Source organism: Homarus americanus, unplaced genomic scaffold (genome assembly GCF_018991925.1).
Source record: "Homarus americanus isolate GMGI-L3 unplaced genomic scaffold, GMGI_Hamer_2.0 scaffold34739, whole genome shotgun sequence".
Lineage (NCBI taxonomy): Eukaryota > Metazoa > Arthropoda > Malacostraca > Decapoda > Nephropidae > Homarus > Homarus americanus.
In genome coordinates, this window is record NW_024737434.1 from 142,024 (window position 1) to 166,906 (window position 24,883).

Genomic DNA, 24,883 nt, shown 5'->3' on the forward strand with positions numbered 1-24,883 from the left:
TTTGTTTAGAAAGCGCCATCCTCTTAAAATATTTCTTCTCTTGTGATGGTGAGTGAAACTATCCAATGTTTTATATCCCCTACAGCTACCACGGCACATCTTCACTATAATCCAGCCGTCATTCCCTCCTGCGCGGTCATCTGCATATACATACGTGGGCGTGTGTGTGTGTGTGTGTCCGTCTGTCTCGTGGTGAAGAGGTGGAGAAAATAGGAGTACTCGGCACCCTGGCGGCACTGGGTCGACGCCGCCTCCAGTGAGAGTTAGAGGGTTGAGGCGTGGGAGGGTTAGTCTTACTTGGGACGCTGTGAAGGGAACACGTCCACAGTTGTGCCTCTTGACTGCTGGCACGTGGTCACGATACTAAATTTTTTGCTGTTTTCCATCCCGTTAAAAAAAAAGTCACATTAGTGTTCTGTCGCAGTGTTGAAACCCTGAGAAACAAATTCGTCTGAGTGCTGTCCCCGCTATAAGTAAGTACCATCCATAGATTAGTTAATTTTTTTTAAACATGAACACCAGGTCAACAAAACACAATCGACTTTAAATTTAAATCGTCACAAGTAAACATCAATTAAACTATTAAATATGTCCCAAGCAAATTTATAATACCAAAAAATATATATATTATTTTTATCATTAATCTAATAAAAAATCTTTGCATACATGAACGTCACTTTAACATTACAATGACTAAAACAATTCATCATTATAAGATATTCACAACTTAAGATACTATTGGAGACGTCTCATTATACACAAGTCCTCCTCCACTAACACTGAACTTGTAAGTTGGCTCTCACCAACCCTCCTTAATGACTAACTATGATGAATGAGAAAATATAAGTACATATACCTAGTCAGAACAAATAATAATAATAATAATAGCATTAATAGTATAAACAACAATAATGATAACACTAAAACTAATAATAATAATAATAATAATAATAATAATAATAATAATACAAATAAAAAAAGCAAAGTAACATGAAATTACTTAAGGCACTAAAGTAAGTAGCAGGAGCATATTCAGGGAACAGATAAAGAAAGCCAACAGTCGGGAACTAGAGTAAGTAGGAGTAATAGAGGGAAGAAAGTGCCCGGAAGTAGTTATGAAGGAAGCAGCCAGCAGTAGGTCAGCCATTTTTAAATACCACAGTGTTTTGTTTACGTGTTTACCTACTTCCTGTATATTTGTTTGTTTGTTTGTTTTAGTCTATATACTTCGTACGTTTGTATTGAAGCATGTTTGTGTTTAGTTGTTTTTTGTTTATTGTTTATTTGTGTTCGTTTGTCTTGATTATAATTTGTCACGTGTTTGTTTTGGGGGTCTGGTTATTGTGATTGTTTCTTTGTTTGTATCTAGGTCTTATTGTGTTTATTTATTTGTTTGTACGTAAGTCTTATGAGTTTATTTGTTTATAAATATTATTTTCATGTTTGTGTATTGCTAGAAGGTTAACTTTAATTATATTGTTCACAGACATATGTAGGCTATGTATACTATTCATACATACGCATTACGTACACATGTAGTATGTAGACATAAATACCAATAAATACCTATAATGAAGACCGCCTATAAATTAACATAAAATGGTATATAAATATTTCTATAATCTGTATCTATTTATTGCAACACGGGGTCACGGCTATATATACCATCAGACTACATCCGGCTATAGAAACCAAGAGCTCGTGTTGGTAATACTGTAATTATTTCCTAGAAGGTCACTGGGATAACCTGTTCTAACATAACTTCCTCGGATTCTGTCTGTCTGTCTGTCTTATCTATGGCGGGACTCTTTTCTTGGAGATTTTAATTAATTTTTTTTTTATCAAGTGACTGAATGGAAAATAGTGGAGGAATTTCTCGTTAATTTAGTATAGTTTTGATTCATAAAGGTAGGAATACGTATCTTAAATTTATGACGTAGGAGGGAGATGTTTTCATAGTATGTTTTCTTATCGTGTGTAAGATCTTAAGATGATTGGTTGAGCCTCTAATAAATCCAGCCAATCCACGTCTCCCTGCTGTTTTACCGGCAAAATTTCTCGTCTTGGCTTTAAATAATATTGGAATACTTTTGAAATGAAAAAAAAAAAATACTGGTTAATTAGACTAAAATATCATTTAGTTATCCATCTAATTTTTAAAGAGTTCCATCCTAAAGAGAATATTTAACAGTTCCAGGTTACAGTATATCATAAAATGTGCAGGGGGCTGGCGGCTTAACCGGGAGTATTGACTCACAGTGGTAAGTAAAATATGACAGTTTTCTAACCACTTTTTGCTCCGTTTGGTGCTGACGGCGTTGAGGAAGATCTTCATAACCAACTTACAATAATTCACCAACGTTTCTCACTTAAAATACACACAATCTCTTAATATAAAATAAAGCAGCATTATTTGTACTCACAGCTACTGTAGATACATTTGCAAAGATCATGTGAAATTGATACCGACGTTGGGTGAATGAGTCGTGAAATATGATTAATATTAATATTTCAATCACAATATATCTATGACATCTGAACACGCTGTAAAATTTCGTGGTATATTTTGGAAACAGAAGGACGGACGGAAAGAGAGAGAGAGAGAGAGAGAGAGAGAGAGAGAGAGAGAGAGAGAGAGAGTGAGAGACCAAAATATCACCTCACCGCATCAAGAGAAAGTGCGGTGAGACAGACACACAAGATGGTCATGTTGTGGGCACACGACACAGCACGTAAACACCTTCTTCCTACCACAATCACCACTAACATATACTACCATCACTAATACCAACTACCACCATCACCACTACTACCACCACCGCCATTATTATCATTTCCATCATCACCACTACCACCATGACTCGCTACAAACACCATGGCCACTGCTACCACCAATATCACCACCACCATTACCACCACCATCACGATTCTGAGAAGGATTAAGAAACCTAGGGGGATTTACCCTATCCATCTAAGTGTTGCCAGAGAGAGATTTTACCCTAATATCTACCTGTTGCCATTTACAGTGTTGCCAGGGATTGGATATTGAGAGGTACCCCCCACCCTCTCCCTCCTCTACGAGTGTGTAGCCAGATGGAGGTGTGTGTGGTAGACGGGGCACCTTATGCAAATGAGAGAAAGCCTGATAAGCAGACAGATAGATGAATTGACAGACAACCAGACAGACCAGGTGTGGGCTACCTGGCTCACTCTCACCTGCCTAGATAACTAACTCATATTCACCCACCTCCTCCCCTTTAACTGACCCTCCACACCCCTTCAACTGATCCCCACACCCTTCAACTGACCCTCCACCCCTCCACAACTGACCTCTCCTACCACCCTCCACTCACCTTCAACTGATCCTCACACCCTCCCTACCCCTTCAACTGACCTCCTACCCCACCCCACACCCCTCCATACCCCTTCAACTGACCCTCCACATCCCTCCCTACCCCTTCAACTGACCCTCCACCCCTTCAACTGATCCTCACACCCTCCCTACCCCTTCAACTGACCCTCCACACCCTCCCTACCCCTTCAACTGATCCTCACACCCCTCCCTACCCCTTCAACTGACCCCTCCACACCCTCCCTACCCCTTCAACTGACCCTCCCACCCCTTCCCTACCCTTCCTGACCCTCCACACCCCTCTCTACCCTTCAACTGACCCTCCACACCTCTCACCCCTTCAACTGACCCTCCCTACCCCTTCAACTGATCCTCACACCCTCCCTACCCCTACCCTCCACCCCTCCCTACCCCTTCAACTGACCTCCACCCCTTCACCCTCCCTACCCCTTCAACTGACCCTCCACACCCCTCCACCCCCTCCTACCCCTTCAACTGACCCTCCCACACCCCTTCAACTGACCCTCCCTCCCTACCCCTTCAACTGACCCTCCACACCCCCTCCCTACCCCTTCACCCTCCACACCCCTCCTACCCTTCTGACCCTCCACCCCTCCCCTTCAACTGATTCTCCAACTCCCTATCCTTCAACTGACCCTCCACACCCTCCCTATCCCTTCAAACCTGACCCTCCACACCCTCCCTACCCCTTCAACTGACCCTCCCACCCCCCTATCCCTTCAACTGACCCTCCACACCCTCCACCCCCTCCTTCAACTGACCTCCACACCCCCTCCCTATCCCTTCAACTGACCCTCCACACCCTCTCCACCCCCTACCCCTTCAACTGACCTCCACACCCCTCCCTATCCCTTCAACTGACCCTCCACACCCCCTTCCCTTCAACTGACCCTCCACACCCCTCCCTACCCCTTCAACTCCTTCAACCGATTCTCCAACCCTTCCCTACCTCCTTCAACTGACCCTCCACACCCCCTCCCTACCCCTTTCAACTGACCCTCCCGACCCTCCCGCATAAATACTTCAGCTGGTAACCACTCACATAATCGGCACCCATTTCAAAGTCTTTAATTGGCACCTATTGAGATATATCTCTACCTGGCACCCCGTGTAGTGTCTTTAAATAGCACGCAAGTAGAACTCTAAAGTCACACAGGGACTCCTTTTAATCTGTATAAAGACCTCAATTTATACGAGAAGCCCTACTTGTCTATGAGAAAGAGAGAGAGAGAGAGAGAGAGAGGTTCAGTGTTTTGTACAGCAGAAGGTCGAACAGTTAACGAAAATTATATTCAGTAGTGTGTCTAGATTGTGTATTGTAGAGACTGTATCGTGTAGAAGTTGCACAACAAAGGTTATTTACGAGTTGTAGTATGTAGAGGCTGCGTGCTATAGAGACCCCTGAGAACTGCCAGTAGGGATTGACGCTAATATAGATTGTATTTTGCCTATTAGAGTCGAGTACAAGGGCTGGCTGCTAGAGTCCCCTGAATATGTGTCACTGGCCAGGGTAATTACGAGACAATAACAAAATTAGCGTTATATCCTGAGAGTTTTCTTGTCGGTAAAGGGAAGTTCAGAAGGGGAGGGGGGACTGGCTCATTGTTCCACCAAATGGGAGTTTCACCGAGGGCTTGGTGCGGTGGAAACACACATAACATCCGTTGCGAGGCCGGGCATACGAAAACTTACTCTTACAGTAGTATTATCTATAAACTCTTACTTCCTTAGGTGAAGAAATTAAGCAGAAAGAACAAATTTCGACTGAATAAAAAACACGCCACTTTTATCATATTTCTTGTAAAATGGAAAATAAAATCGTACATACAGTTTCATTTGGCAGTACACAAATCCACAAAGGTTATTTCTGGATGAACTCTGTAACTACTATATTCCCCCTAAGCGGAGAACAAAATCAAATGGTAAATAGTTTCATTATATTTTATGTTACTTCTCGTGTAAACAAAGTAGGACACAGGTAGAACAGTTAAAGAGAAGTGATCCCTAACCTCCCTGTTATCAAAACAATTATCGTCACGACCCCTGTGAGAACTGTACCAGGCGGCGCCCCCGGGAGTTTATCTGTATAGAATATTTTACTCAAGAGCGATACCAATCACTATTATAATTATCACCATTATAGTTATCATTGTTATTATCGTCATTGTTAAAATATATTCATTATCACTTTCATCATTATTGTCATTATTATCAATCTCGTTATCATCATTATAATTATCGTCATCATCACCCATACAACTGGTCGCTTGGTTTTTCCTGGTCAAAGTTAGACATACCTGTATTTGGGTCTTATGATAATTGGGTTAGGTTATGTTTGAATAAGTAATGTGTGGTTAGATAAGGACAGGCTGGGTTAAGTTAAGTTAGGCTGGGTTAGATCAGGGTGAGTTAACTAAGGCTGTGGGTTGAGTTTTGAGATAGTTCAATACGACAGAAGTGAAATCGGCTGTAGAAGAAGGTAATTTCTTCATGGGAGACGAGAGAGAGAGAGAGAGAGAGAGAGAGAGAGAGAGAGAGAGAGAGGATTGCAAATGAAAGAAGAAAGTGTGTAGAAGTACTTAATGAAAAAAAGAAGCATCAGGTATGTAAGAAGATCCAAATGAAAGAAGTGTGTGGGGAGAGTTTTAAATGAAAGTAGGGGTGTGCAGGGATGTGCCCTGGTGGAGAAGCTAAAATAAAGAAAAAAAGATTAGGATGTTTCCTAATTGCGTTGTTCTTAGAATACAGTACTGGCGTAGGCGTGTGGCGAACGAGACCTTAATTATTATACGAGGCGGAAATAACGTGCTTGGCGTGGTGAATGTCAAGGCTTCCAAGCAGCGTCTCTATCTGGCAACACTGACAACTGACGCCACGCCCCGCCCACCTATCCACCACCTCCGGCTCCTCCCAAGTTTTCTAAACGTCTAACCGGTTTTCTAAGACTGAGACACACCTAATAAAAATCTTTCATCCAAACTTTTCAAAAAATCTACCACCCCAAAAAAGAAGAAAAAATGTAATTACCAAAGTTATCCAAGACGAGCTGAATTAGTGATAGAACAATTCAAACATCAGGTATTTTCAGCGTCTGCTCTCGCTCACGACCATGTTCGTCTGAAGTTTTCTACATCAGCTGAAACTTGGCTAATCGAAATTTTAATTAATCGACAAATCTCCCCCAATACGTTATTAATCAGGGATGTTAAAAAACGTAAATAGTTTAGATTTTCCCCTTTATATAGTGTATTTACTACATTGAAACACGCGCTTACTGACCTTAGATGTTGAAGCATAGCAAAATACATTACAACATCACGACTGCGTACCTGAAGTTATCTCAACATAAACAAACTCTCCACAGTGAAATCTTCCCGTCTCTAAAACACGTCTCTGACCACTAATTCACCCTGGGCCTTAAATATCACTCACAATGGCCATAGATCAACACCATACACCGCGTGAATGATCGCCGGTGAATGATGGTTTGTATTGGATGAGAGAGTGATCGAGATATTAGCCGCCTGGGAGATGCACTTAAGTGATATCAGGTCTGGGATGTGGTAATATATGAATTTAACCCATTGAGAACGACTGTTTAACCCTTTGAAGATGATGTTTTTACCCTTAGGACGATAGTTTAAAATATCATCCTCAAAGGGCTAATCAATTGTCTTCAAAGGGCTAAACCATCATCCGTAAAGGGTTAAATAATAGTTAAAGGGTTAAACTATAATCATTAAATGGTTATATCATCTTTAAGGGATTCAAACATCACCCTCAACTCGTTAAACCACCGTGCTAAGATGATAACCCTTTAATAAACGACATTTTAATATTTTTAATATTTAACTCACTGAATACGATGGCTTAACTCCATTCGTCCTTAAAGGGTCAACCTAACGTAATGTAGGTCAAAGTCTGATGTCAAGAGGTCAATGAGAGATGTTTAGACTGGCTGGGGACGATATTTAATTCGGCCTTGACTGTCATTAACTGGTAGTATTAACTTATCAGGAAGTTGTGGTGTCAGTAGGTCACTCTCTATCTCTGTCAGTCTATGTGTCTCTCATTCTTTGTCGTTTGGTAATTCTCACTCATTTATCACACTTCTGTTGTTCATCTTCGTTTTTTATTGCTGTTTTTTTGTATTTATTATTATTCCTTCATTCTTTCGTTATTATCTTATTGTTTATCTTCATTCTTCATCATTATGCTTCATTTATCATCTTCAATCTTCCTCATTTTGCTACATCCATTTCATTCTTCCTCATTCTATTAAATTCCTCTTCACATATCTCCATTCTTTATAATTCTTCTCAATCTCTCTCTCTCTCTCTGCCCTACATCTTATTAATTACACCAATAGGCAACTGCTGTAAACATGAAACATGAGTTGTCAGTTTTTGATTATTGTAACTTTAATCCCATGAGTACAATAACTATACTTATGACTATATATCCCTAGGAATACGATAACCTTGTGAGTTCGACATCTTGATAGAAGGCGTACGATAACATCTTGAGTACGATAAATGAAGCTAAGTTTACGCGGGAAAAAAATAGGACGTAAATAATAATAATAATAATAGCAATGACAGCTATAATAATAATAATAATAATAATAATAATAATAATAATAAAAATAATAATAATAATAATAATAATAATAATCTCGATCTTGAAACCTAATTGGCATAATCCAATATATAAAGACGGCGTATGCATTACATTATTGGAACCTGCGGCGCTACCAGAAAGGGAAGCTGATACTTGCCGTTGACTCAGTGACTTAGTGCCTGAGGCGGGACGAGTTTAGTCAACTGAGAAAGTGAAATCTTGTGGGGCGACCAGTTGGCGGTGACCGGTTTGGTACACCTCTCCTCCTCCCAGGGATAGAGAAAGTGTTGTTTTTTTTTTCTGAAGAGCTTTACATACGAGACAGGTATAAAGGTTTTCCCGCGTAATTGGTTGGCATGTGTGACGTCATGATTCTTACATTACTTTAGGATTACGAGAATTAACCAAATAAAATCTAACACATCTAAAATGATTCAGCCTAACTTAACCTCATTTAACGCAAAATGACCAACCTAACTTAACCTATTCTAGGATAATTAGGTTAAGTTTAATTAGTGCGTAAGGTCTGTTGTAGAAACATGACGTCATAATCCTCCAGCCAATCAATATACAGTATGTATGTCACTCACAACATTGTGTACACGTAAAGTTTACTGTACACACACAAAATCACAAAAGTACACACTCTCTCTCTTACACACTGTCACCTGTACATTCTTTAGTGTCTGTGTTTGTCTCTCCCAGCGTGTTTACATATCATTATCAGTGCGTCCGTGTGTATGTTGTGTCGGTATTATGACTATGTGTGTTTATAACTGTGTATATATCTGTGAGTGTATGTTTTGACTCACTGTTTGCTTGCTTTCTCACATCCCTTGTTGATATCGTCTGTTTTTGTTTACTCATTCGTAAAAATAAATATCCAGGTAAAACATATTTTCCCCAGTGCCTTTCTCTCTCCTACTGAGTGAAAGTAATCGTAGAAATTCCTCTTGCATAATCTCGCGCTTTTTTTTTAATTAAGCAAAAACACAGGGAACTGAAGTCATCGTATTTTACTCTTTCTGGTGGATTAAACTGGTAAAAGAAAAATAATCCCTGCATTCATTATGAGAAAATATTGAGCGAAACAATTTTCATAAGGTTTAATAAGGGAAAAGCGCCTTCAGCTATAGGGGAAAAAAAAGAAACTAAAGAGGAACATGAAGGAAAGAGTCTGGCTCAAATTGGCGGCTCAGATCATCCACCTCGGCCCCGGGAAACTCACACCTGACACAACGAAACCTTGGGTATTTATATGGAACTTTTAAATCTTCTAAGGTTTTTGATGTATTGGGGGTGAATTTTACTTATTAAATACCACTTCAGTTTGGGAAATCAGGCCTTGAACGTCAAAAATAAAGGAAAATATATCACGTGTTATGGGCGGGTAAATCATAAACAGCGACACTTGGTAACTTTCAGCAACTTTCTCCGATGTTGCCATACACGGGGTTGAGTTTAGTTTCTCCCCTGGCATTAAATGACCGTAGAGATGAACGCCAGGGAAACTCACCCAATACTTATCATTTATTTAGAAATACTACTCTACCGAAAGCACCGTAACCTAGCCTATGTTGCAAGGCTTTGAGTTACATAATTTTGTTCAATATTTACGTTGCTTTACTTTCAACAAACCTAAGATATTTAATTCCTTTGGCTGATATTTGATTAAACCTAACGAAACATTGTACGGAAATATTGACAATACAATACGTATATATGCATGAAAATGTCTGGTCGCCCAAGAGGAAATTACCGCAATTATCGCAAGTTTCGTTCTGGTGTGTCTCTCTTCCGTCGACAGCTGCACAAGTCTGGCATCAAGTGGACGGCACAATCATCATGAAATCTTCAATTCTTTCATCTCTTAAACAAATTGAAAAAAAAAAGACATTGTATCGCTGTATTTTCGAATTGTTGACATATTTACAGGTCTGTTAACTTAAAACTTACCACCTAGATTAAAATTACTCGCCACAGGAAATCCTATATGAAAAATGATGACATTTGTTCAATGCTGATGGAAGGACAACAAAAACTACTTAACGTGACAGATCTATATAGAAAGTTATCTCCGTATATTTAATCAAGGTTTTAGCCTTAGTATAACGAGTGTCAACATGAAATATACCGTAAATATATCACTTTTGACATGTCAGGTTTCCCATGATAAGAAAGTTTTCATTTCATGCCAGGAGTCATTTTTATTATGCAGTTTTACTTCATAAATCAGCTGGAATGATAATTTTTTGGATGATACATATGGAATTTTCTCACTTTCTAGAAAATGCAGAATATTTTGAGTGCTTTTGCTAGCTGGGATTCGAGCGTATTATGGTGATGTGTCTAGGTGTGTGTGTCTGGTTGTCTGTGTAGGTGTCTGAGTGAGTCTGGGTGTCTGACTGGTTGACTGTCTAGGTGTGTGTGTCTGGTTGTCTGTGTAAGTGTCTGAGTGAGTCTGGGTGTCTGACTGGTTGACTGTCTAGGTGTGTGTGTCTGGTTGTCTGTGTATGTGTCTGAGTGAGTCTGGGTGTCTGACTGGTTGACTGTCTAGGTGTGTGTGTCTGGTTGTCTGTGTAGGTGTCTGAGTGAGTCTGGGTGTCTGACTGGTTGACTGTCTAGGTGTGTGTGTCTGGTTGTCTGTAAGTAGTCTGTGTCTGAGGTTGAGTCTGTGTGTGTCTGGTTGTCTGTCTAGGTGTCTGGTTGACTGTCTAGGTGTGTGTGTCTGGTTGTCTGTGTAGGTGTCTGAGTGAGTCTGGGTGTCTGACTGGTTGACTGTCTAGGTGTGTGTGTCTGGTTGTCTGTGTAGGTGTCTGAGTGAGTCTGGGTGTCTGACTGGTTGACTGTCTAGGTGTGTGTGTCTGGTTGTCTGTGTAAGTGTCTGAGAGGGTGTCTGTCTGGTTGTGTGTGTAGGTGTGTGTTTCTAGGTCTCTATAAACTTTTCCTTGCCTTAAAGAACACGTGTACGGTATCTAAATACATATTATAATGAAACCTCACATTACTATACCGAATAATACCATAAAATACCAAACCTAATTTTATGACCTAAAGTCAAATTTGTCAACACGGGTATTGTATTAAATAATGTAGTATTGTAGTTAGGTTGTCTAGAACGCAATAAGTATGTAAATATTCTGTTAACGATGATTTTCGACAGTTGTTCATCATTACATTCCCTGAGCTATGATGAAGTGGCTAAATCAATATATGTTTACTTATCGTGTTATTAACGCGAGAGTCGAGCTTATGTACCCAGTGAACGTCAGGGGCTCGCTGCTTTGTTGACATGAGGCGAAAATAGCGTCTAGTTTCGCCAGTTCAAGCAGCAACGGCGGGAGGAGGAAGAGAAGCAGACTAGTTTAATTTTTGCGTGGATGAGGTTTAATTACGTGCCTAGCCCCACATGTAATTGGAATTATTAAAAATGAAGCAGTTTAATTAGTTAGAATAATGCAGATGCAAAATGATTTACAGTACTGTATTGGCATTACTGAGCCTTTTGAGCGATGAAACTTGAAAAAAACAATATCTTATAATACCGTATTTAAAAACGTTGTAATACCTGGTAAAGTATTTCAATAGCCTATATCAATACCGTAAAATGTCTTTATTCATATAGGAATATAATATATATATTTTTCAACACAATGGCACAATTAGTTTAGTAGAAATATAGCGTATCTAGTCCAGTTATTATATCCACACAGACAACAGTAACATCTAAACCAGACTCATTTAATAATACAACAGAACACTCATTAAACTGATAGGGTATTACATCAAGTCTAAGTAATTATCTTGTTTAAATCAACGCTTCAAATAATAAGGTCATCTGCTTTACTTAATCGTGTTGTAGATTCAGGCACTTGAACGACAAATTGGTGAGCACAGTTCACCAAATCTATGTTTCTCCATTAAACAACATCGGTTACTTAATAAACGTCTTTTAGAAACCATTATGAAAGTGTATCCCATTGGACTTGGTAGCAGTTGTACACCCAATACTGAACAAAGAGACAAAGTGGCCGGCACTGCACTCGACCGCATGCATTTCCCCATCTGTAAAGTGGACTGGGGGTGTTCCAGGATCGAACCAGTGCAGGAGGAGAGCTTTGTATGTCTCTATTCGACCACCTCACCCCAGGGTTATTATACACACAGTAAAAGTTTTCGTATCTTATAACACAAGCTTTTAAAACTTTATAAAACCCGGTCCAGTAATTTTTCATGAGCCTAGTGGAACCAGGAGCGCCAGGCTACGTGGTTTGTGGGAAACATTAAGTTTGAACCTTCAGTTAAACTTTCACGAGAAATTTTACTAATTTGTTTTGTCATTAAGGATCTTATTCTATTCTCAGTGGTGATCTTAATTCTTTTTTAGAGATATATAAAGCATATATATATAGGGTTGGATAACAAAAACTCGAGAGCAAACCCATGAAAATTCAAATAGCATCGTCATAAAAGTTCTTATAATGGCAAAAGTTAAAAACAATATGGAAAAATGCTTAAGTTTTTCAGTAGTTTCCTCCTAACATTAACTTATTTATGAATTATAGTGAAACCTCTATTGAACGGATTGTATAGTGAGGCTGATAGTGAAAGGTGATAAACAAGAGTGATGAAGATAAGGATGATGACTGTGGAGTATATATACAGTATAATTATTATGATGGTGAGTCAGCTTTTAAACTGAACATGAGGCAATAAATATTATCATTTGAGTCCATTACAAAGACAAGAACAGAAAATAATAATTAATGATAAAGTATTAGTTATGTCATAGTTTAAAGTTAAGTTAATGATAAAATAAATAAAGTTATGGTAGGGGCAAAAATCACAACGTTATACACGTCTCTTGAGTAAGCTGTATTACTTCACACAGACCAATTAAAAACACAACGAAAATATTGCAGTTATCCCCTTAATATTTCTAGTTGACGTTTTCTATATTACTATTACTTCGACCACCGGAAGACATAAATCTTAAACTGTAGAAAGTTGGGTCGTGACGCTAAGAACTATCATCCACGGTGATGAACGTCCAGTGTAATTAAGGGCGGAGAAGAGAAGAGAAGAGGGAGTGGTAGGAAGGAGAGAAACGAAGCGGGAGATGGGAGGAAAACTGGAGGAGAAAGTAGAAGGGGAAGAAGGGTGAGTGATGAGAGGTGTAGGAGGGGGAAAGGTGAAAGGTAAGGCAGAGAAACGGAGCAAGAAAAATGAGGAAAGCGATGAGAGGACAGAAAATGTCAAAGGTAAGACAGTGAAAGGGAGAGAGAAAGTTGAATGATGAGAACAAGGACCTATATAAGAACTGGTTGAGAAAATTCAGGGTGTGTGGATGGGCGGTTCACCTCTATGAAGCCATAAAAAAAATTAAATAACGTTGCAATGAAATATTATTCATCTTTTCACATTTAAACACGTACGTTACCATAGATACCTAGTAAGCAGTGCAGATAGGGAGTTGAGTTAAACAATTGGCAATAATCCTTCCTTTAGAAATTTCCTTAATAAACTAGTGGAAATGAGAGAGAGAGAGAGAGAGAGAGAGAGAGAGAGAGAGAGAGAGAGAGAGAGAGAGAGAGACGTTGGGATGTAATTTCATCGGCTATATATTTTACACCAAAACCCATATTGCAGTCGATAACATTCACACACTGAATACAAACAATAAAGTCTATGACAAATTAGTTAATAACAAAGGAATATAACATCTATTTATTGGTTTATATGTTTTTACGTATTCTTTCTACTATAGCGTAGCCTCTTCAGACTTGTTTTTTTCTTTGGTAACACTGCCACGTCAAGAGCACGCTCATTCAGGAAATTAATATTTTTTCTCGAGGCAAACTTTTATAATTAGAGGTTTGTAATGGTGCAGTGACTCATCTGCGGGGAAGGGAAGGGAAGGCTGGGCGGGAGAAGGATATTAGCGGTTTCCTGGTTTGGTTTTTTTCCTATACTCGTGTGCTTGTAATTCTTTATCATCTGTCTGCTCTTCGGTAGTTCCATTCTCATCATCGTCGTTTGCCTTTCTTCCTTTGTGTTCACCTCTTATCATTCTTTAGTATATTTTTACCTCTTCTTTATCAACGTTTCTTCCATATTCCTTCTGCTTCTTCTGGATCTCTGCTCTTTTCGTCATCTTCCTCTTCCTCGTAGCTCACTGCACCCCTTCCATTTCCTTCCCTTTTCTCCTCCCATCATCACCACCTTTCATCTCTGCTTCTTCCACTCTCCCCTCCTTTATTCTCACTCGTAATTGCACCGATAAACACATTTTCCCTACGGTAATGTGTCTCGTGTGGGAGGTAATTACCCGCGCTATTTAATGAATCACAAATCTCTGTTATTGTTTACGTGCAACAGCTGTGATCACGACATACATACACACACACACACACACACACACACACACACACACACACACACACGAATCAAGTTTAAGTGATTCGTTGCAGCAAAATAACACCTATAGATGCTTAGAGTAGCTTAGGCTTGTGTTACGTTATAGGTTTGGGTGTGTTAACTAATTTGTACATCTAATGAACCTCTAATACAAAATGAGCAGTGTTGGAATAAAAACAAAATTAAATAAAAATCACCAAATTGAAATAACAATATATATAAAAGTTAACGATATACAATGATAAAGGCTTAGGACAGGGTGGGTCAGGTATATATGGGACCCACTTTCACGTGTACTTGACTAAATAAATTACCATATGAACTCAACCAGAAAATGAAACAGAAATTACATATTGTGATTGAAAGGAAGACAATGAAATAGAAATCACTTAAGAAAATAGAAACTCATACCAAATTTACCATCACTATTGTACATAGACATTATTCAGCAGATGCAGCAGAAAGTGTGGAGGGTGGGAGGGAGGGTGGAAAGGAGGGAGGGAAGGAAGGGAGGGAGGGAAGGAGGGAGGAGGGGAGGGAGGGAGGGAGGGAGGGAAGGAGAGAGGGAAGGAGGGAGGGAGGGAAGGAGAGAGGGAAGGAGGGATTTGCACCAACACTAATGGAGGGGAACATGTTCTTTTTAACCTTGCCAACTGTATTTTTCACTCTAATTACGTATACGAAATTGCATCTAGTGTACCAGTTACATACATACATACAGTACATACATACATACATACAGTACATACCTACATACTTTCATTTCACTTAAAACGCCGCCATATTCATTATAATTATGTAAGAAACGCAATACTAATTATAATACGTCTCATATTGTTTTTTTTTTTCTTATTCCAGGTATTAGGTGACAGGAGTAGTGGAGTGGTGTAAGGCAGTATGAGGGGTGACGGCACGGGTCTTCACATGTTCCTTATGCTGCTACTCCACGTCACCCATCAGGTATTGTCACTGGCTGTTTCTCTGTCTAGTTTTGCCGTTTACCTGTCTATTTCCGTTTATTTTATTCTGAGCTTTTTGTCTATTTTAGTCTACTTGTGTGTAATGTTTAATAATTTGTCTATCTGTCTGTTTTCGGTTACCTTTGGAGTCTACCCGTCTAATTCCTTCTGGTACGTTGCAACTGTCTATATTTCGACCAGTTTTTCCATCTTCCTGTCTGTTCTAGTCTATCTGTCTCTAAGTTAAGTTTGACTGGTTGGCGAACAAACAATATACAGTGTCATTTAGGCCTCTAGGCTGTATAATTCTAAACAAATTCTATATATTTAAAAAGATTAATGTTTGTAGGTTAGCGAATGAGCCGCTGCTGTTCGAGAATCTAAACTTCTTTTTTTTTTACAACAGGAAACCAGTTAGATACGATCGTTGCTACGCTTCTTAAAAAAAAATATAAATATGGATAAATATTACTGTGTACTAGATCGTCTTAGTAAGGATTCAACCCTTATGGCGGCTATAATAAGAAATTTAATTATAATCTCTGGCCAAGTATTGTATACCACACTATTATCTGTCAATATACAAAGAATATATGAAAAAAAAAATATAAAGAAATGCTGTTAATATTACACTAAAAAACTCTAATTTTATGAAGTACACTAAATGTATTGGCCATAAATCACAAGCTATCAGATGACACATAAAAACACGAGCCACACCCCTCCCCCCACCTCCCACGACCTGGTAATAGTGCACCCAGCTAGAGATTAATGGCCTAGTTCAGCGAGACATACAGAGGACAGAGATGAGTGTGTTCCGACGAGACAGACCTCGTCAGGGTTGGCAGCAAAGGCCCTGACGTAGAGCATCACGCCCCCTGACATGTACTGGGTGAGGAGAACGTCTCATAAAGGTCAACGCGGTGAAAATTCTCTTATAATCGTATATGTAAGAATGTGCCTCACTGTTTCACTTAACTTAGTGTACACAAATAACGTTAGAAAATAGCAAAACAATATTTATTATATCTTAACTAGATACGTTCACTCAGCACCAGACAAAATTATGAGAGAAGATGATTTATAAAAGAAAATTTTGGCACCCCAGCTAACCTAACCTAAGCAAACCTAACCTAACCTAACGTAAAGAAACGTATCTTACCCTAACCCTAGGTAGCGTCTGTGTGTTTAATTATTAGGTGAGCTAAGCTGGGTAATATCCAGGTGATCCAAAATAATCTATCATTCTGGATTCGATTTCCGCCTGCGTGGGCAAGGTGTTGTTCAGCGACACTACGGCACATAACAGGTTCTCTCCTGACGATGTAGTTTTCTCCTGTACTGACACGGTCCTAATGAAGCTAAAAATGAAGATTAAAACCTAGATTTAACTAATAATAGACGAATAAAACCACCAAAAGATTATTTTCATTGGTGTCCGTATGAAAAGAATAACCATTTACTAATCAACCATAACACATTAACCACATCAAGTGAAAAATAAACCCGGGAGATATTCAAGACTGTCAGGGTAGAGCAGTTATAAAGTCAATTGGGAAAATTATAAACGAGTTACGCATCATGTTTAGTAGCTAAAGGAAATATCCCACAGGAGAAGTGTGTCAGGCTTACGGAGCCCCTCACCTCGACTCAACTAACGTGTGAGAGAAAACGTAGCTTTCGTACGCCAATTACTGGGCATACTACTGTAAACTGTAAACTATGTAATCACTTTTACTTTTATCGGGAGTGTATGTCAACTGGTCGATGACTGTCTGACGCTATCATTAGGTTAGATGTAAAGGTTTTGTTGGATTACATACCAATATGTCATTGAATCAAATATCTTTCTTACACTTGATCTGTATTGGGTAATCCACTGATTAGAAATATGTAACTTAGTGGTCCAGGTGTGACGGTTGTGATAATCGACGGATCCTCAGTATTTCAGAACTACTAAGTGAGTCATCAGTGATCACCATTTTAACTGACAGTGCAGGCTAACAGTACCTGGTCCTCCTCTTCGTCACAACTTTCTAAGGTACTGTATATTGATAGCTTTTGTCATGTCACGTTGTTTTACTCGAGTGTTCTGCCTACAGGTGGGTGTCGCGGAGGTGGCGCTGGACAACATCGCGATGCCCCAGGAGGAGTCCAGAGCGTATGTCCTACCCGCCCCTGGTCTCAGACACCGCCCGGGGACACAACAAGATCAACAACAGCAACTACAGGACAACTTCCAGCTGCTGCAGTCTCCTTCAGGTATGACCAGGAACCCGGAGACCAAAGGCCACAGGGGGATGAAGGTGGGGCGTGTGAAAGGTAGCAATGAGGGTGAGGAGCTCTGGGACTTGAGGTAGTGGGTGGAAGGGAAAGGAAGAGGAGAACAATGGTAAGAGGAGTGGAGTAGGTAGCCCATTATGCATTGTATCTTAATGTTTTCCTTTTGGTGCAGTGATACTAGGAGACGCCAGAGGGACAACTATTTAGATAATTTAAAGTCGACACACCTCCTCTCTCAACGGGCCCAAGAACTATCATGACTGCCATAGACTCGCGCTAAAGTTAGTGAGTTAGACATCTACCACTGAAAACAAACTTCTCAGTATAATTTTAAATTCACAAATGTACTGCCTTCTGTAGGCTCTAAGTGTCGATGTAGAAGCGATTCCATAACAGAAGGCTGATAGCTCACCCAGCTACCGAGGACTGGCTGTTGTAATGCTTATAATTATAGTTGTCAGGGGTGGCGGAGGTCAGGATCACCCCACCTACACACAACGCCAATAATAAGGATAACAAGGTAGAGAAGCTCAGTGATAAGTTTAGTGAACACACACACACACACACACACACACACACACACACACACACACACACACACACACACACGAAGACTTATGACACACCTTCTACCTGAAAGATTATATTGGTAGTGGTGATAAATGTGCTACAGGTGTGGGGTGTCGTGCTGACCATGGTACTGATGACAGTTGTGTTACAGGTGTGGTGGGGAACCTACTGCCACTGGAACCAGGAGTGGCCATGGCCCAGGTGGTGGCCCTGGACGTAGCCTGTCAGAGGGACCAGATGAACGTCAGGATTATCTTCGACAGGTCCTTTGACGGTATTATGTACGCCAAGGTGAGTCCCTCGTTCAACTTCCTCTAGCTGAGAACCCATGTTGCCTTGTAGTCTACACGCACGATATGCAATAATCGACCTCCTGACGAAGGTTGTTGTCTCCTCCAGGGTTTCTACAGCTCTCCACAGTGCACCTACGTGGCTCACGGCACAGGAGGACAGGAGTTCGAGTTCCTCATGGTGGCGGGGACGTGTGGCACCCAGTATGTGGAGGCCCAGGGAGGACCTTCTTACCTCGAGAACATTGTCGTCATCCAGAACGAACCCGGCATCCAGGAGGTGAGGCGCGGGTGGGGGAGGGGTGCGTGGAGGTATGGTGTGGATAGGACACAGGGAAGATGAGGGCGAGTTGCAGGTGTAGTGAGAGGAAGACGCAGATATGATGAGTTGGAGCAAGACACAAACTTTAATACATCAGTTACCAGACAGTGGAGGGGAACATTCCTATCTGGTGTCTCTCTCTTGTAAAAATCGTCTCTTTAACCCTAATGTAGAATATTGATGGTTACAATATTATGGGGAGTGTAGGACAGAATATCGTCCTTGTGTTATATTCTACACCCACTGGAGCTCTTGTATAACTCACACACTCTACACTACTACAGATATGGGACACAGCCAGAGGTGTGAGGTGTGTGTTCGACGGGGCAGGAGGTGACTCAACCCACAGAGTGAGCGCCGCCCTCAACGTGGCTATGCTGGACCAACAGGTTGTCTCCTTCTCTGCTGACACCATCGCTTCCGCCTCCCTCGATATTCAGGTTAGTGTGTAGTGAGTGACTGCTGGGGTAGTGGTGAGCAGTGTTACAGGGAAGTGAACTGAGTCTTGGTAAGTCATAAGTGGTGCATCATTTATCAGTCAAAGATGGACTCTCAAGAAGTTGACAGCGGGTGAGTAAGTGAGTCATTGTGGTGTATATTATGTGTAATTGTTTAATTAACTGAGTCAATGAAACACGCGACTATCTGTTAAAAAAATCAAGACTCTCAAATTAATAAGTTCCTTCCTGTGTAAGCACCTCTTCCGTTCAACAGATCGGACGTGGCCCCTTCGCCCCGTCTGCTTCAGGTATGGTGAAGATCGGAGAGCTAATGACGATGGTGGTGGGTGTGGAAGGACCCGCCAACGCTGACCTGTTGGTGAGGGAGTGTGTGGCTCACGACGGCTCTCACCAGAACCCTTACCAACTTACTGACGAGGTGAGTCTTACTGCTGTGTATGTTGTTTTCTTCTCACAATTAGATATGTAATAACTCTTCCAAGTGACTGATTCAAGATGAGGAATAAAAATAACCAGTAATATGACATCAATATTACATAGAAGCCTTAACTAGATAAAACTCATTTCACACCAGTAATGAGAAAAAAAAATAACGTATAGTACAGAAACTTTTTGACGCTTGGACTCTTAGACTTATACCACCAGAACTAAGACTCATTCTCTCCCCCCCCAGAACGGGTGTGTACTGGGGAGCAGGAAGAAGCTACTGGGATCATGGCAGAAGACCAGGGACACGGGCAACCCCCAGGTGTCTGTCATATCGTACTCACACTTCCAGGTGAGAAGAGAGTTTTGTGTGCGTGTTTGTGTGAGTACAGTACACTCTGATCATGTATATATTACCGTAGGCTGTTTCGCGATCATTTTTCAATAAAGTCTAATCTTATTTAGCCATATAGAAAGGATTCGACAAATACAAGTAAAAAGTAAAAGTAATAAAAGTAGATGTAAAGATTATTATTTGTAGTCGGCTATGTTAGTTATCCCTGATACGTTTTCTCTGATTCGCCTGAAAATATTTTCTTTGAACGTGAAAGGGGATTCTATTCAAATACGCCTCATTGCACATTGTGGAAAGTTTATGACCAAACCCGCAAATCATCTATGCTTTTTTTAATTTTATTTATTTACTTTTATCCTCTTCCCCACCGATCGGCTCGTTCCAAACCCTTACTTATTTATTTTTATTTTTTCAGGCATTCAAGTTCCCGGATAAGAACGACGTGTATATTGAGTGCCAGGTGGACTTGTGTACCGATGGCTGCCCTGTGTGTCTTGAGGACGGGGTAAGTCGATCACACCCTTCGACCCCCTCCATACCCACAAAACACTATTATAATGTTCCATATATTGTCATACTCCTTGTCTCTGTACACTTCTATAATGCTATCTCTCAATATACAAATATTTAGAAAGTTTGTTTGGAATTACCGACGTGAGTACAGTACAGATTTAAGTGCGTGTATAAAGTACAAACACCTTAACTCTATATAAGTACAAAGACAAGTTAACGTATAAGTACGGGTTTAAGTAGAGGTAAAGATAGGTATAAATAATATAAGTTTCAGTAGATGTTAAAGCTTAACAAATACAAGTATGGTGAATATAATTTTCCAAAGGAGAGAACAGCATTTAGAATGAAAGCGATAATGATGATGATGATAATAATAATATTAATAATAGAAAAGTAATTTCCCATTTAGTCATAGATATTTTCCATCACGTTGAGGTGTGACTTATCTATAAATCTATTAACTTTCTTCCCAACTATTTTTGTATGTGACGAACAAAAAGGGGACATAGAAACCTCAAAGAAGGAAAGCAGGGAGAGGGGTGGACCCATAAGGAAAGTGGTGCAAGGTAAATATGGAAAGCGACTGGAATGAACCAACCCAACAACAAGACATGTTCACGCATGCGTATTCATATCTTCAGCTTACATATACAGTATCGAGTTGAACCTTGGCGATGCTACTGATTCTCTTACATAATTTATATGGTTTGAAAAGTTTATATTCTATTGAAAGTCTATTACATAATGTCTACTGATCACTGAAGTCTTCTACAAACAGGGTGAATCAATCAATATGAATGTTGACCCTTTGCCCTGTAGGGAGGTCGTAAGAAGCGCTCCCTGCCAGTATCCAGCCACAGAGGAGACGACAGCAGGCGGCAGGACGAAAGCGAAGACGAGGGAGAGGAGGGCGCGGGTGGCCTAGGCAGCAGCAGGAGTAACAGAATCAACAACAAGAGGGGCAGTAAGAACGAGAGTGTGACTGAGCCTGTGAGGCTGGCCAGAAGGCTGAGGGTCATCTCTCCCGAGGACTACTCCCTCATACGCGATACTCCCATCACCCTCGTCACCAGTACGTCTGCTATCACTTGTCTTGTCTTGTGTCTGTAGTTTACTTCTATGTATGTCTTCTGTATCTGCCTCGCGTCTGTGGCTGTTTCCTCTGCCTATTTCTCTTAATTTCTCTTTCTCAACAATGTCTGGAACTTTCACCTCTATGTCGATATCTTAGCTTGTCTTGTAAGTCTTTAGATATCTTGTGAATGACTCCAATTTCCATGCATTCCGGAATTAACATACATCAACATTATAACCTTGTGTACGTGTCTTGTGTATTACAGAGGAAGCTGAGGCTGGTAACGGGGACATGTGTATGAGCGTGTCGGCGTTCGTGGCAGGTCTTGTGGTTATGTTCGTGGTGCTGGTGTTGTCGTCCGTGGTCACCGCTCTCCTCTGCATCCGAATCAGGACCATCCCCTCCGCCTCCTCCACCTACCCACCCGACACCTCCTTCCACGCCTTCAGCACCGTCTCCGGCAAAACCTTCTGAATGGGAGAAAGAGCGCGATGGGGGAGTGGTTCTCCCGGTGATACAAGCTTGAAAATCAGATTAATCTAGATCTTCTTGGAGGCCATAGGAAGACTTGGAGATAACAGGGAGAGATTTCAGAGACTCTTAGGATATCTTGGAGACCACTTTGAGGTTGTTTGGTGAGATTTGGAGATCCTAGGAGGTCTTTAGAGGTCACGAAGAAATAAGTAAATAAGGAAGAGACGAAGAGGAGACACTAACAACAAGAGAACCTAAATCGTCTCACCAAAGGCTTACAATCTCTGAGGACGCTAAAAAAGTACCCCCTAAAATACAATAAAAACAGAAAACGGAAAAGTAACAGAAAGAAGGAGGAGAAACTAATCTTTTTTCATATAGTTACAACAAGTTAACGAAGGATCCACAACTTACCATAAGAAATGTACAGTATATACGAGTTACAATTAGAGTGACGAAATTCTCCTTGTTGTGTAGTGATGGTTGTGACATAAGTGAACGAGATAGTATATGTGTAATTAAAAGATGATTCACAATACAATCAGATGCGTTCTGATATACTAATGTGTGTGAGTGAGTGAGTGTGTGTGTGTGTGTGTGTGTGTGTGTGTGTGTGTGTGTGTGTGTGTGTGTACTTAAACCCCTCCTTGTGGTTGTGATGCTACGGGTTATTTACGATTGTAACGTAATTAAAAATGAATGGAAGGTAAATAGCCAATAACTTTATCTGAGTCAAAGGGTTTCTCACCTGGTCAAACATAGGCCCCATCTGCCATAGTATAGAAACAACATATAAATATCAACAAACCCCAAAACGAATATATGTACATAGAAAACAATATATCTACGGTATATATTTACTCAGTATGTGATATTTTGAGATATATGTATGTGTGATATTTTCGAGATATGTAAAATAATAACAACACAATGATCAAGGTAGTTACCATAGAGACGGTCTTGTAAAGGTCATGAAGATAATGACCCTCTGAATTGTGTTATCGTGTTGGGTCACTCTAGGGCAAAACAAAGGATAAAACAAACTATTATTTTTTTTTTTGGAGTGAATTTTGAAGTGTTGTATGATGTTATTATATTTCGTGTTTAATTAGTGATTATCTAGGCTGGTGTTATGTGTATGTGGGTTCCAGTGTGTATGTATCATAATGTATATCGAGTCATTTATATATATATACAAGTTGGGTATTAACATTTGTGCTTTATGCTTCAAGGTATTTATATTTTATGTTGTTTATATAGTCTGTTGTTGATCATTTTGTCTGTTTGTTTGTTTGTTTTAATTGGTTAATGCTCATCAGAATTCATCTTGTTTTGATCTGATTATTGTTATTTATTGGTTGTTGTCGTGTGTGTGTGTGTGTGTGTGTGTGTGTGTGTGTGTGTGTGTGTGTGTGTGTGTGTGTGTGTGTGTGTGTGTGTGTGAATTTCAGGTAGAGTTTTAGTGTAATTATAATGATATTTTTGTTTGTCTAGGTCAACCAGTTAGGCACATTCTTATACCTTCAATTAATAGGAAAATTTAACGTAAGAATTATTGAGACTACAGACCCCTGATAACCCTCTTGGTCGTGACTCTGGTTAAACCTATTGGAAAAATGATCTTAATTTTGGATTGGTGAAATTGGTTTGAGTTTAACATTAATACGAACGAAAAAAAATTATTCTATTTATCCAATGATGAGAATTGAATGCCCCTTTAAAACCAATCAGCGAGAATGTAAACACGCCATCGACCTATCAAAAATGAGTGTATTTACTCCATTTAACCAATGTCCCGTTCTCCTCGCACACACCGTCAACCAATCAATACAGATGCAAACATGCCATTAGCCAATCAACATAGATGTAAACACACCATCAACCAATCACTGCAGACAACTGAGTAACGCCCCAGCCAAACTTTTATGAAATACGTAAATATATTTTCTGTGCTCTGAACATATGAAACAATTGTATATAATAATTTTTAAAAGTATATTAGGGAGGATATAATATGTTATGTGCTGTCAAATTGTTTTGTTAGCTGCACTGTAAGTAATGTTTGTGTTTGTCGTATATAAATAAGAAGATTTGTTGAGTGGAAATGGAAATTGTGTTTAGTGTGCGAGAGAGAGAGAGAGAGAGAGAGAGAGAGAGAGAGAGAGAGAGAGAGAGAGAGAGAGAAAATTGACTTAAAAACAAATACGTGTCTTGATATTCCTGGGGGCACATATGTCAACAAAACAATGGTCAAAAAGCCAACACAGGCCAATTGATGTAGGTTAGTGTTTGTAGGAGGTATACAGCTAGTCTTTTTGAGTTAATGTAGCCTGAATTACTGATTATTTGTATATTGTTTTGTAAAATGACTTTTAATTGTGTATAAACGTGTGTAAATGTGTTCATATGCACACATAACATACAACTTTCCAGACCCTATTATGTACCAATGTAACGTTTAAGGAAATACATTCATACATGTACACTACATACATACATACAGACATGTACACATATAAATACTTAACAGAACATTGTATTCTTATTCCTTAATTAACCCAACACAACAGTAACTTTTCTGTTACATAACGAAGCCATATTGTGTAAAGAAATAATTACTATTCATTATTTTTATATTTGCTGTAACATGCTTCCTGCGGGCAGGTCAGTCATAATAATAAAATAATACCATTTTTTAAGACGAGTTTAGTTTCATACCCATTGTAATTCACCGAGCATTAATTT

General features: G+C 39.8%; 1 protein-coding gene across 1 annotated transcript; it reads left to right on the forward strand.

The window, feature by feature from the left end:
* The first annotated feature begins 271 nt into the window (after positions 1-271).
* On the forward strand, positions 272-24,286 carry LOC121873423. Its single transcript, XM_042377001.1, has 11 exons — positions 272-473; positions 15,269-15,370; positions 17,472-17,631; positions 18,374-18,513; positions 18,622-18,792; positions 19,119-19,274; positions 19,549-19,713; positions 19,969-20,073; positions 20,492-20,581; positions 21,409-21,661; positions 21,930-24,286. The coding sequence occupies exons 2-11, from the start codon at positions 15,308-15,310 to the stop codon at positions 22,136-22,138; spliced, it is 1,512 nt and encodes a 503-aa protein (XP_042232935.1). The 5' UTR covers positions 272-473; positions 15,269-15,307; the 3' UTR covers positions 22,139-24,286.
* Positions 24,287-24,883: the final 597 nt, after the last annotated feature.